Here is a 13,264-nt window from a genome sequence, read left to right as displayed (position 1 = left end):
CTAACGCTGCATCATGTGTCCTGTGCAGGTGCAAGCCCAATGTCATAGGGCGTCAGTGCGACCTCTGTGCCCCCGGCTACTACCACTACCCCAACTGCCAGCGCTGCGACTGCCACCCAGCTGGCACGGAAGCGAGCACGTGCGATCCGGTCACAGGGCAGTGTCACTGCAAGGTCAGTCCTTCAGCATTTTCATGTGGTGCATTTCTGCTCGGCTCGAGTCTCCTTGCTCTGGCAAAATGTTCAGCATGGGGGGCTATGGGTGTCTGGTGGGCCAAGAGGGAGCCAGACTCAAGGAGTAGTTTGTTCAGAACACCCTGAAAGGCTTCTTTTCCCTATTTTTCTTGGCTGCAAGGGCTCACTTATCAGGAGCTAGGCAGTCTGTACAACTCATACAGCTGTCTCTGTCTTCTGCTAAGGCCTAGCAAGGAGCTGCTGACACTGTTGAGCTTTTTTTATCTTCCAGGAAAATGTGGAGGGCCCGAGGTGTGACCAGTGCCGCCTGGGGACATTTTCTTTGGACGCCAGTAACCCCAAGGGTTGCACCAAGTGTTTCTGCTTCGGTGCGACCGATCGCTGCCGCAGCGCTGAGAAGTACCGAGCCGAGGTAAGGGGGCTGATGAGTTGTGTTCCCATCTGCCTGGCTCTCTGCTGCCTCGGGGTCTCCATCCCACACTGAGCTTAACCCTCTGGAGGATAGGCTGTGAGGAAGGTTATTTGTCATCCTGTGCCCATCTCCCACTTTCAGCCCTTTTTTCTGGTCCCTGGAGCCTCGTAGGGTGGAAAGCGTAGCGGGTTTGTGCCACGTGGGGCTGGTGCTCAGCTTCCCAGTGGCTTCATCAAGATGCATGGGAGGTTGTAACCCTCTTGGCATCCTTTCAGCTGTACTGGAAAGCGTGAGCACCCAAATACATTCTGTAGCTCCACCAGGCCATAGTGAGGGCTCTCTGGAAAACACATATGGTTGTTCTTTCCCTGCAGTTCATTGACATGAACGGGTGGCTCTTGCTGAGCAGTGACCGCCAGGAAGTGCCAACATCCCTGAGCCTGCAGGAGCAGCTCCTCCGCGCTGATCTCAAGAACCTCCCAGATGCCTATCAGGAGCTCTACTGGGTTGCACCCAGCTCCTACCTCGGGGACCGGGTAAGAACACAGCGAGAGCTGGACCAGCAGCCACACACAGCCCCGACAACACCAATGTGCATGCCAGCAGCGTGCCCACAAGCATGCAGGCATGGCTCACTCATGATTGAGCACGGACAGCTCTGACTCAGGTCCTGGTGTGGACTTGCAGCAACGTATGTGATCCGTCTCTCCCTCAGGTTTCCTCCTACGGCGGCCACCTGCGCTACGAGCTCCACTCCGACCCCCGGAGGGGCGACGTTTTCATTCCAATGGAGTCCCGCCCCGATGTGATCCTGAAGGTGCAGCCCGAGAAATTCTCTGGTGACTCGTGCTACCGTGAGCGGGATGAGGTGGTGACTGACACTTTCCTTGCTGTTCCCAGGGAAATCAGATGAGCATCATGTTTCTGGAAGGCTCCTACCCATCCCCAGGGGGGGTACATGAAGGTCAGCTGCAGCTGGTGGAGGTGAGTTTACACACATGTGTATCACGTTGTGTTCAGATGCTACTGAAAGGACAAGACTAGCATGTAGGCAGAAGGGAGGATTGTTTAGCTCAGTATTTTTATTGCTGCCTATTGCAGCAGAACTGGCTGTGAAAATCCGGGAACTGTTTTACCTGTGCAAAGGGGAGACATCCCAACAGCAGGGAAGTGAAGGTTAGGCTGGATGTCCAAGTGCCTGGAACAAAATACAGGCTTATGTTTTCTGCCAGTAATGTCAGGTCTTCTCCCACTAGGGTAACTTCAGGCACACGGAGACTCACAACCCTGTGTCTAGAGAGGAGCTCATGATGGTGCTGGCAAACCTGGAGCAGCTGCAAATACGGGCACTCTTCTCCCAACTCTCCTCATCTGTGTCCCTGCGCCGTGTGGTCCTGGAGATTGCAACGGATACAGCTACGGGCATCCAAGCCAGCAACGTGGAGTTGTGCTTTTGCCCAGCTAACTACCAGGGAGACTCCTGCCAGGTAGGGGCAAAAGGGCACGCACCATTCCAGGCAGAGAGTAGTTGAGCAACCACCATTTGGGGCCTCAGACACCTGTTTTGCTTGGTGCAGGTGGCAGTCCATGAGGCTTGGATCATTGATCCCTGAGGGCTTTAGTTTTAATCGTAGCTCAGGTTGCGTCTGAGGGAAGAACAACATCTCCCAAGCTCCTCCGCACCAGACTGCTCACAGCTTCCCTTCCACCACAGCACAGCACACTGGGGAGACATGAATTAGCTGCATCTGGCCTCTTGGAAAAGGCAGGATGGGGAAATTGTTCAGGTGTTGAAGACCAAAATCAAGTTCTAGCAGTATCTTGGAGTAGGTCCTACTGCCTGCGCAATTATCTGGAACTGATGAGGAACGGAAAAGAGCTGCATGGAAAAAATCTTTGTTTGCTTTTAATCTCTTCTCTATCTATACAGCCCTGTGGAAATTCTGTCATGGAAACTAAATCAGTCTCTGCTTTGTCAGGCTGTTTTTCACGTCTCTGTCTTCTCCTCTCTCCTCAGGAATGTGCTCCAGGTTACTACAGGGACACCAAGGGGCTATTTTTGGGAAAATGCATCCCATGTCATTGCAACGGCCACTCAGATCAGTGCCTGCCAGGGTCTGGGATATGCCTTGTAAGTAAACAGTGCACCAGCATGGTATTTTGGGCTTGGAAGAGCTGTAGTGTGTGATTAAAAAAGCTCTTCACGTGCAAACTGCATCAGTGGGACCGCGCTTGAATCAGAGCATTAGCTGCACGTGCTGTTTCAGGGGTGGTCCCACTCAGGGTCAGCCTCAGGTGAAAAACAGTTTTAGGAAAGAGGAAGGACCAAAGCATCCAGATATCTGGTGGGGAATTGTCTGTGCGAGCCACTGTTTCCTGCTGTCAGTGCTGAGCCCGCAGCCTGCCTTGTCCTTGCAGAACTGCCAGCACAACACAGAGGGAGATCACTGCGAGCAGTGCAAGGACGGCTACGTGGGCAGCCACTCTGCTGAAGGGTCCCTGCAGTGTGTCGGATGTCCGTGTCCTCTTTCCGTCGCCTCCAACAAGTGAGCACCCTTCAGTGGAATTGCCCGTTTCCCCCCTCATTTAACTGCTGGGAACCAGACTGGCCCACGTCAGGGCACGGGTTTGGTGCTGGGGGGTGCACCTTGTCCGTGGCCCCAAACCCACTCTCCTGCCTGAGGTCCCAGCAGTCCACACCAAGTAACTGACCACCCAGCACCACATCAGTGAGGTGCCTGCACCTTCCCGTTCACCCGTTGTCGTTGCAGTTTCGCTGTCGGTTGTGTCCGCAAGGGCTCCAACATGCAGTGCCTCTGCAAGCCGGGCTACGCGGGACCCAACTGTGAGCGGTAAGGGTGGTGGCACCCGTGTTTCTGGGGCCACAGCCATGCTAATCCCATGCTGTGGCAGAACAAAAGTTGTTCTAGTAGAAACTGCAGAGGGAACAGTGGCCTTGCTCCCAGTGTGATTTGCTCTGGCAGGAATTCTTTCGGTCCCTTTCAGCCTGCAGATACCCCATGGCTGTCTTTACTGCTGATAAATTGTGTTACTGGGGCTGCATTGCTTAGCTGGGCTTTGCCTTAACTTGCAGCCTGTGATAAAGGCACCTTACTGGGGTATCCTAAGGGAAAACACAAAGTGCTTTGAGATCCCAGAGGGCTGCATCACTTGCAAGTGTTGGATGCCCTCACTGTTAAAATTGCTCAAGACTGAAGTGTGGTGCCAGCAAGACCTCTGAGGATCCCCGCAGTGCCCTGGCTGTGTTTTAACTTGCTGTGTTTCTCCAGGTGTGCCCCAGGATACTACGGCAATCCCTTGGTGATTGGCAGTTCGTGCCAGCCCTGCGACTGCAGCAGGAACACAGATCCCAACATGCTCTTCAGCAGCTGCGACTCCCTGACGGGTGCCTGCACGGGGTGCATGCACCACACAGCCGGTGCACGGTGCGAGGTCTGCGCCCCTGGCTTCTATGGGGATGCAGTGACAGCCAAGAACTGCACGCGTGAGTGGGGCAGGCAGCAAGCGCTGTGGGGAGAAGGTGGACGGGCAGACCTTTGATATGTCAAGAGCCTTGGATGAGCTGCGCATTGCCTGGATGAGTCATGCGCTCAGTTACACACGTGCCAGGACAGGCAGCCTCTAAAGATGATGATAAAAAAAAAAAAGAAAAAAAAAAAAAACAGCTCTAAAAACATGCCCTCCAGCATCACAACTCCAAAACCTTGAATCCACCCGTCTGTAGGCTGCCAAGCCGCACCCAGGCTGGAACAGTCTTGCTCCAAGCAGCTACTGCAGCAGCGGTGCTGGTGCTTCCCCGGGAGTGTGGGTGTGCACAGCCCACTCCCAGCACTGCTCAGGAGCAGCAGCTTGAAAAAAAAAAGGGCTGTCCTGGGCGAGGGCAATGGGAATAAATAGCTGGAGCAGGTCCAAGAGGAGAGGGTCTGTGGTAGTCAGAAACGTTCCCTGGGGGTTCCCTGTCAGGAATAAGGGGGTTGGGGAGTAGCTGACCGGTCTCTTTGGTTCAGCATGTAATTGGGTGTATCTTTTCCCTGGCAGAGTGCAACTGTTCGCCTTGCGGGACCGACTCATGCCACCCACAGACTGGCCAGTGCTTCTGCAAGGCCGGGGTGACAGGCCAGCACTGCGACCGCTGCCAGGTGAGTGAGGGTCACCTGCATGCCGTGACAGTGCCTGTGCAGGCACACGCCTGCCCTCTGTCAACGGGGCACCCGCTGACCTGCTTTTCCCTAGGAGGGGTACTACGGCTTCGAGGGATGCTCCGGCTGCCAGAGGTGCGACTGCGACATCGGTGCTGTGGGGAGCAGCTGCCACGTGCAGACGGGACAGTGCAGCTGCCTGCCCGGCGTCAGCGGCCTGCGCTGCCAGCAGTGTGCCCCCGGCTACTGGGGCTTCAGCGAGAGGGGCTGCAGAAGTGAGTCCTGCTGCTGGGTGCCTCACGTGGAGGAGTGGGACAAGGTTTTGGTGGCATGTGTGCTTGTCAGATTGTTAGGGGAGGAAAACAACTAACTGCTATTTGGGGTCCTGTGCGTGTTGTCAGAACACACAGGGAAGCCCCCTGTAGTGCCATGCACGTAGATATCCAGAGATGCAATCGCACAGCTGGAATAAAACCACCTCTTCCCCTCCCTCCGACGTGGCAGCAGCACAGAGTGATGACACGGGCCTTTCCCTGTTGTTACACTTGGCAGAGTGCGAGTGCAGAGGGGGCTCCTGTGACCCACGCACCGGGGAGTGCACCTGCTCCAACGGGCTGACGGGGAAGCAGTGCGACGTCTGCATGCACGACTACGAGATCCCGGTGGCCAACGGCCCAGACAGCATGAGGTGTGAAGGTCTGTGTACTGCAGTGCTGGGGAACGAGGTGCGGGAAGCCCCGGGAGAGGGCCCCGTGCTGAGTGCTGCGTTCCCCTGGCAGTGTGCGATAGTTGTGTCCTGCTTCTGCTGGAGGATCTGCAGAGCATCGAGATGTCCTTGCCCTCCATCCGCAACCAGCTGGTCAACCTCAACGCCAGCTCCATTGCCTGGGCTCGCCTCCACGGCCTCAACAGTACTCTGGCAGCTATCGCTGTGCGTGCAAGGTAGAATGCTGGTTTTTGCCTGTGCTTGCTGGCCCGTTGGCCTAATTTCAGCTCTTTTTTTTTTTCCAGAACCAGATGCGTGAGTACCAGAGAGCTGTGAGCAAGGTCAGGCAAAGGGCTGATGAGCTGGAGGATGAGAACACGGACCTCACGCAGGACTTGAATGCACTGCAGCACAAAGTAGGACACTTCTCCATTTCCCTCCCCTTGCCAGAGCAAGAGTCCCCCCCTTTTATCTAAAATGAGGGCTTTGAAGGCTGTGAGGAACCTAGTTCTGGCAGGATGGATCTGCTGCTCAGCCCAGCTGTAGGTGTTGGGGTGTGTTACTCAGGTGCCCGAGTTACATTACCTGCATTGCTCCACTGGAGGGCTGTTAAACTTCTTGTGACATCGATGGCTGTTTCTTGGTTTAACACTTGCTTTTGAAGGGGTTCCGTATTTAACCAATGAAGATAAATACAATAAAATGTAATTTACAGAAGTAGCATATGGGAGGGAACATAAATGTCCAAGTCTGTCTTGGTTGTATCTCCGTGGCAAGGAGAAGCCATGCCCCATCAGCAAACAAATAAACCCTTTTTATTTGTTTTATACAAATATTATATTTGTATATAATGTTATACAAATATTATATTTATATATAATCCTAGTTATCCTTAGAGGCCTCAGTACTGCACACATTTTGCAAGGTGCAATCGGTACAGTCTAGAAAATCTACCTGTGTCTTCAGAGAATTTGTAAACTGAGCAGAATTTGATTTCATTTATAATCTCCCTGGTTTCTAAACCTTTTCCTGTGTCACAAGCAAGAGCACAGGACAGAGATGTCCTCTGTGGTCTTAGAACCATTTCAGGATCCAGAACCTAGTGCACCAGGAGCTTCACTTGTGCTCCTGTAAGGTAGTAAATAAGACCATCAACACATCACAGGAGTGCAGCACTGGGTAGCTGTTGCAGGAGGTGTGATTTCAAGGAGCTCAAAAGCTGTGTATTCCCAGCCTCCTGTATTTTTTGGGAACGTCATACCCTCTGATGGGTCACGTTAAACATAACTTACACTTGAGCTAAGCCAGTGTTTTGTGTTTTAGATGACAATGACTCACAGAAAAGCAAACCATTTAGATGAGAATACAAGAGAGACTTACCAGAGAGGGGAGCAACTCCTGCTGGATATCCGGAGTATTCAGAAAAGCATTGGAGGTAGGTAAAGAAGCATCCCTGCTTTGTGGGTTTTTCCTGCTGGGAATTTTGCTTTGCAAACAGCAGAGTGCTGCATCACTTAGAAAGGGCCATGGAAAAAAAAGAAAGGGAAATGCAAATGTAGTGGAGATCCTCGCAGACTGATGGCTGTTTAGGTAAACCAGAGGTTATTGTGAGTCCCAGCTGTCTGACTGAATGCCATCTTTGGAAAAAATACGTGAAACTTCAGCACAAATGTTATTAAAATGCATAAAACTGTTGCTTCAGGAGAGATTTAGCAAAACAAGGAGTGACTGGATTGCAGAGAGGCAGCAAAATCACAAGAAGGTGTTCGGGATGTAGCGTGTATTAGTGGTAGTGGTCAACAAGACAGAAACGTGGCAATACACCTGTGTAATCTTGAAATTTGTGTGCCTGAGTACTGAACAAAGGCTGGCTGCATTTTGGTGAGGGTGATGTGAGAGATGGGAGGTCTCAGAGGGTTGTGAAGGGACTGAGGTCTGTTGGTGCTAACAGGACTGGATTTCTCTGCAGACTTGGTGCGGCAGATGGCCCAGTTCGGGGCGGCAAACGCCAGTACCACCTCCACGGAGGAGTTTCGGCAGAAGATGGCTGAGGTGGAGAGGATGCTGAGGGAGATGAAGGAGCGGAATCTGGGCAGCCAAGAAGAGCTGGCGAGGCGCGAGCATGAGGAAGCTCAGAAGTGTGAGTCCAGCTCAGAGGCACGGGACAGAGCTGTGCAGACCCTGCTTGGTTTGGTTGTTCCTGACAGCCTGGTTCGGAGCCCTTGCAGACACTACACATCATGGTCATGTTTGGAGGCTGTGGTTATTCAAACAGACACCCCTAACAAGTATCACAGTAATTTCTGTGTCTTCTGTGACACTCCAAGGGGATCACTTTTTTTTTATTCCCCTCAAAATGAATTTCACAGCAAATTGTACTGAGTGGTTTGGTTTGATGACCAAGAATGACAAAAGTTAGAACCAGGAGTTAGCATTTATCATGTAAGCATCGTGTGTGGATGTGATTGACTCACCTTATGTTTCTTCACTGTCCCAAGAGAGTGGTTCAGAATAATACCTGGCAGCCCCCCATCCTCAGCAGCCCTGCCATCCCGAGGGCTTCCCTTGCAGGACCAAGGGGTCACATTCTGCTCCCATGCAAAGCTCTGCTGCATAACCAGGCAGACCAGCTATTGCAGGGAGTTGAGTGCTTCTGATTAGCAGACAGTGGCAAAACATAATTCAGCAGTTATCAACTGGAATTATAAAACGTCTCTCACTAGAAATAAGGAAGTGCAATGGGAGTAATCAAGCAGTGGAATGGGACTCAGGTAGAGGTTCTCCATTATATGGAGTATTAGAGGCATGGCTGAGCATCTTTCTGAAAGAGATGCTCTCTCTCTCACCAGCATTGAGAATTTTTAGACAATATTAGATGAGATCTTATGCTGAAAGAGGAGGGGAGGGAGGATAGTCACTTCGGGTCTTGATAGCAACAAAGTGAGACCAGCATTAGGCTTTTCCACAACCAAGCACAGAAAGAGCCCTTTAACACAGGAGGGTGGCTTAGTGACAGTTCTCACCTCCTCTATTCTCAGTGTTGCATCGGGTGAAGCACGAGTTTCATTCCCACTGGGAGTCCAACCGGGACCTGGTGAGCAGCATCCAGGACCGTCTGGCCCAGCACAGCTCCCAGTTGATGGATCTCCGCGATGCCCTCAACGAGGCCGTGAACAAGACCAGGCAGACAGAGGACTTGAACAGTCTGAACCGCAACAACCTGGAGGAGAGTCAGGTAGACCTTCACCAGATGTTCTGCCCAGCAGTGAGGGGTTCCTGCCCTGGCCCCACTCGCTCCTAACTCCACATCTCTGTGTCCAGCAAAAGAGCCGTGAGCTCCAGAAGCAGTACGGGCTGGTGCAGGAGACCCTGAGGATGGCTGAGGACTCCCTGGCCCAGGTCTCCAACTTCCTACAGAAGATGGAGAGCGCAAAGGAGGTGAGTGATGGAGTTGCTTTGGTATGGGCAGAGCACAGTGGGGCAGCCCTGGGGAGTGACACATGTCCTTGCAGGAGTACGAGAAGCTGGCAGCACTGCTGGATGGAGCGAAGCTGCCCCTGACAGAGCGGGTCAAGAAATTCTCCCCAGCCAGCAGCAAGATCCCCATCGTGGAGCAGGCGGAGGAGCACGCCCGGCTCCTGAGCGAGCTTGCCAAGAACCTGTCCAGGTGAGACATCCCCCCAGCTCCCTGGTCCTGCCTCTCAGTCTGTCACCACCCAACCTTCACTTCTGAGGGTTGGGGATGAGAAACCACAGCCCCTACATTGCAGCAGGGGAGCAGTGGCGTGTTGTCTCCAAGGCTTTAGCTCCACAGGCTTGACAGCTTTGTCTTCCAACACAGCATTATCCAGGGCACAAACCAAGATGGTTTTATCCAGAGGGCGATTGATGCCTCCAACGCCTATGCCAGCATCATTGAAGCTGTGAGAAAAGCTGAGCGAGCAGCCCATGATGCCGATGAGGCAGCTGGCGAGGCTTTGATGGTACGTGCTGTGCAGATGAGCAAAAGACAAATTCCCTCAACGGTCCTGCAGCTTTTCACACCCACACATAGTGGTCTGCTGCCCCCTCCCTCTGAGACTTCAGCACTTTGTTCTTTATCAGAGAACACGAGATCTGCCAAGGCTAGGGCTGGTCTCTGGGGTTTGGGGTCTCACCATCGCACCCCACTGCAGTTGTCCAAATGAGCATTTTTTGAGGGTGGTCAGGTGCAGACTTGAATTCTTCTTCGAGACTCCCAGGCAGCACCTGTTGTTTTTTTTTTTACAGAATGTCATATCAGAAAATCTCGGGGCCATCTCTAAAGAGCTGAAGAGGAACAGCAGCAATCTTGAGGAGTCTGTGATGAGAGAGCAGAGAAAACTCAATGGAGGTGAGAGAAACTCCTTGCAGGATGGAGGCTTTGGGCAGAAGTAGCAGATCGCAATGTCCTTTGGGCTGGACCAAGACCCAATACGCAGAGTATGTGCTTATACGTTTCATTAATTGCAGCTATTAAAGGCACTCTGCAGACAGCGAAGGACAAGCTGGCTGACCTCCGCACGAAAAAGGAGCAGCTTCTGAACCAGCTGCAGTCTGTGCAAGACATGCTGGGACGGGACCAAGGTTTGTCCTGGGTGGGCACTGGTGCTCTCTGCCTCCTTTCTCAAGTCCAGGCTGTGAGCCAAGACTGCTTCTTTTTCTCTTCTGGCCACCTCAGAGATTTTCCTCCTGTCTTTCCAGAGGACACAAAGGAAGAGATCCAGAAAGCCAAAGCAGCAGCGACAGAGGCCAATGAAACAGCTTCAAGAGTGGAAGATACCCTGAGCACCATGAGGAGGAACCTGGATGAGTGGAAGGACAAGTATGGAGGCCTTCGAAACGAAGACCTGAACCGAGCAGTCCAAGACGCCAAGAAATCTGGTGAGTGTTCCTTTGTTTTACTCTCAGTCTGCAGTGTGTGCATCACCTGGGCCTTCACTGCAAGAGATTGCATGCACTGGAGCATCTCTAAACCCTTCGTCGAGGCTGCTGTGCTTGGGGGGTGATAGCATGACTCTGCTTGGACTTGCACGACTCAAAATTGCCAGATCTTCACATCTCCCTTCCTCACTAACACAAAAGCACTGGCTCCTCTGTAATTCCAGTGTCCAGCCTGGAAAGCACCATCCCGCTCCTGCTGGGGACGCTGAGCAGCCTGGAGAACAGGAGGAACAAGAATGCCACCGTGTCAGAGAACATTGTGCGGATCCGGCAGCTCATCACGCAGGCGAGGAACGCCGCCAGCAAGGTGGGCTTGTGAGAGGGAGAGGGCTGTGCACAGGGGGCGAGGGGCTTGGGGTGAGCGAGGGCTTACCTGAGGGTGGTGTGTAAGTGGGAGAGGGAGCTAGAAGAGCTCTGGGGCTACCAGGCACGGCTGCTTTCTGAAGGGAAGACTCCAGAAAGTGGACTTGGCAGAGCAGTCGTGGACAAGAGGTAGCAGCAGTGGTTTCAGCCCTTTGGGCTTGGATTTCTTTCCCTCCAGGTGAAGGTACCCATGAAGTTCAACGGCAGCTCCGGCGTGCAGGTCCGGATGCCCAGCAACCTGCAGGATTTGGCAGCCTACACATCCCTCAAATTCTACATCCAAAATCCTGAGCCCAGGAGCCGGCAGCAACGGCAGGATGGGGCAGAAGAGGGGCGGTTCGTGTTGTACCTGGGCAGCCGAGAGGTGAGATGGGACAGCACGGGCAGGAGGGGGGCAGCGGGAGCCCAGACAGGGAGCAGTGTCAGTGGGGGATTCTGCGTAGGCATCACGCCCTCGGTGCAGCCCTCAGCACCTGGGGAACCAAGAGCTTTTCTCCCCATGCCCTGCTGTTCCCCCAGCTCTGGTACATCAGGGGGAGCACCGCTTGGTGCACCCCTGTGCATCCTGATTGCCAACACGTGGCCCTGTCTCTCCCCGCATTCAGGCCACTGGAGACTACCTGGGTATCGTGCTCAAGGACCACAAAGTGCAGTGGGTCTACAAACTGGGTAACGAGGAGCCAGCTTCCCTGACGGTCGATGAGGAGATCGGAGAGCAGTTCGCCACCATCAGCATTAACCGGTAGGAGACTGATGGGACACAGCCTGAGGGACCTCACTGGGAGCCTGTCCCCGCAGTGCACGTGCGTGGTGGTGCTGTGCCCAAACCCAGGCAGGCCTCGGGCTTGCAGAGGTGCTGTGGATTCCAGCATCTGTTCATTTCTAAATGATCAGCTTCAAAAAATGGCAGGGAAATTATCTTACCGCGTCATGGAAGGTCTTGGGGGGTGCCTTCATGAAAGGAAAGATGATGCTGTCCATGGTGAGGTCCTTCAGCCTGGTGGCAGCACGGATAACAGGAGTGCTGACTCCTTTCGATGCATTGCTGCTGTGGGGTTCCCTGGTGGGGGTGCACCCTTTTTTAGCTGAGCTGCATGGGCAGGCCCTTTGTTCAGGGAGGGCAAGGTTGGCTTGTCTTTAGGAATCTCCACTTACCTTGAGCATCCCTCCCTGCCGCAGGATACTGCAGTACGGGCAAATGTCGGTGATTGTGGAAAGGCAGACGGTGCACGAGACCAAGGGAGACAGCGTGGCCAAGGGGGAACAGGGGCTGCTCAACCTCGACCCGCACAACGTGGTCTTCTACGTGGGTGGCTACCCCGCCAGCTTCACGGTGAGATGGGCAGCAGGGAGGGAGGCACGGTTCCCTGGGAGGTATCAGCACTATCTTTGGAGCTTCTTGGGGGGAGAGCCCTCGGTATGGTGGGGAAACCAGGACCAAACTTGCCTTATCTGGTTCCGTTCCCAGCCCCCTCCCACTCTGCGTTATCCCAACTACCGTGGGTGCCTGGAGCTGGACACGCTGAACGAGGAGGTGGTGAGTCTGTACAACTTCCAGCACACCTTCCAGCTGGACACCACCTCTGAGAAGCCCTGTGCGAGGTAAGGCACCGCAGCCAGGCCAGGGCAGCTCCTGTCCCAGGGGCTTACCCTGACCCTTGGCTGCCCCAGAGCGTGGCAGTCGGCTTTGGAGTGATGCCTTGTGCCTCTTCTTGCGTGTTCCAGGTCCAAGTCCACAGGAGATCCCTGGCTGACTGACGGCTCCTACTTTGATGGTACCGGGTATGCAGAGATCAAGTTTGAGAGCCAGTTTGGTACAACCAAGCGCTTCGAGCAGGAGATCCGGCTTGTCTCCTATAACGGCATCCTCTTCTTCCTGGAGAACCAGGCAGGTGCCCGCTCCTCTAGGGAGCCTCCACCCCTCTGCTGGGGCAGTGGGGAGGAGAGGGCTTCGGAGGTGGCAGAGAGCTGCTTGGAGCAGTATTTCTGCACTTTTGTTAAAAGCCACAAGAGGGCTGGACACAGACCTCACAGCCAAGGCAGTCACTTGTCTGGTGCCTGAGGGCCTCCCCTGAGCTCCAAGAGCTTTTGAGCTAGGCCAGGGTTCACTGGTACAGTCAGTGCTGCGAGGAGCATTTCCACCTCGCAGTGCCATCCCTGTGCCCCCCACACAGGGCTGCTCCTTGCACATGAATCCCTCCTCAATGCCACAGCGATGGGTTGAGGCACCAGGACCTGCTGCTGGTGCCACAAGGCAGGTCAGGCTGCGTGCCAGGCACCAGGGCATGGTGCTGAGCACCCAACCTGCCTCCCCTAGGGTCAGTTCCTGTGTCTGGCCATCCGGGACGGGAAGCTGGTGCTTTACTACGACTTCAGCACAGGCCTGGAGGTGGCAAAACCCAGCAGCAACTCGTCCTCCCTCACCGTCAGCAGCACCACGAACAAAGCGGTAAGGGAGGGCGCTGGG

At 54.1% G+C, this 13,264-nt stretch overlaps 1 protein-coding gene across 4 annotated transcripts in view; it reads left to right on the top strand.

Moving 5' to 3' along the window:
- Window positions 1-13,264, top strand: part of LAMA5 (laminin subunit alpha 5) — an 84,838-nt gene that overhangs the window by 65,476 nt on the left and 6,098 nt on the right. For all 4 annotated transcript variants that reach the window (XM_072026570.1, XM_072026568.1, XM_072026569.1 and 1 more), the window contains exons 36-66: window positions 29-173; window positions 466-606; window positions 981-1,142; window positions 1,322-1,423; window positions 1,507-1,590; window positions 1,863-2,093; window positions 2,624-2,737; window positions 3,025-3,152; window positions 3,378-3,458; window positions 3,897-4,111; window positions 4,666-4,766; window positions 4,861-5,041; window positions 5,319-5,462; window positions 5,546-5,697; window positions 5,778-5,888; window positions 6,796-6,907; window positions 7,442-7,612; window positions 8,511-8,707; window positions 8,794-8,910; window positions 8,985-9,139; window positions 9,314-9,455; window positions 9,742-9,844; window positions 9,964-10,077; window positions 10,195-10,374; window positions 10,599-10,741; window positions 10,976-11,161; window positions 11,403-11,539; window positions 11,977-12,130; window positions 12,266-12,399; window positions 12,523-12,685; window positions 13,115-13,246. In XM_072026570.1, coding sequence (XP_071882671.1) covers window positions 29-173; window positions 466-606; window positions 981-1,142; window positions 1,322-1,423; window positions 1,507-1,590; window positions 1,863-2,093; window positions 2,624-2,737; window positions 3,025-3,152; window positions 3,378-3,458; window positions 3,897-4,111; window positions 4,666-4,766; window positions 4,861-5,041; window positions 5,319-5,462; window positions 5,546-5,697; window positions 5,778-5,888; window positions 6,796-6,907; window positions 7,442-7,612; window positions 8,511-8,707; window positions 8,794-8,910; window positions 8,985-9,139; window positions 9,314-9,455; window positions 9,742-9,844; window positions 9,964-10,077; window positions 10,195-10,374; window positions 10,599-10,741; window positions 10,976-11,161; window positions 11,403-11,539; window positions 11,977-12,130; window positions 12,266-12,399; window positions 12,523-12,685; window positions 13,115-13,246 — 4,432 coding nt within the window. The remainder of the gene's footprint in view (window positions 1-28; window positions 174-465; window positions 607-980; window positions 1,143-1,321; window positions 1,424-1,506; window positions 1,591-1,862; window positions 2,094-2,623; window positions 2,738-3,024; window positions 3,153-3,377; window positions 3,459-3,896; window positions 4,112-4,665; window positions 4,767-4,860; window positions 5,042-5,318; window positions 5,463-5,545; window positions 5,698-5,777; window positions 5,889-6,795; window positions 6,908-7,441; window positions 7,613-8,510; window positions 8,708-8,793; window positions 8,911-8,984; window positions 9,140-9,313; window positions 9,456-9,741; window positions 9,845-9,963; window positions 10,078-10,194; window positions 10,375-10,598; window positions 10,742-10,975; window positions 11,162-11,402; window positions 11,540-11,976; window positions 12,131-12,265; window positions 12,400-12,522; window positions 12,686-13,114; window positions 13,247-13,264) is intronic.

Source organism: Anas platyrhynchos, chromosome 21 (genome assembly GCF_047663525.1).
Source record: "Anas platyrhynchos isolate ZD024472 breed Pekin duck chromosome 21, IASCAAS_PekinDuck_T2T, whole genome shotgun sequence".
NCBI classification, from domain to species: Eukaryota; Metazoa; Chordata; class Aves; order Anseriformes; family Anatidae; genus Anas; species Anas platyrhynchos.
The sequence above is the reverse complement of the archived record's forward strand: the minus strand, read 5'-3'. Positions and strand labels throughout refer to the sequence as shown.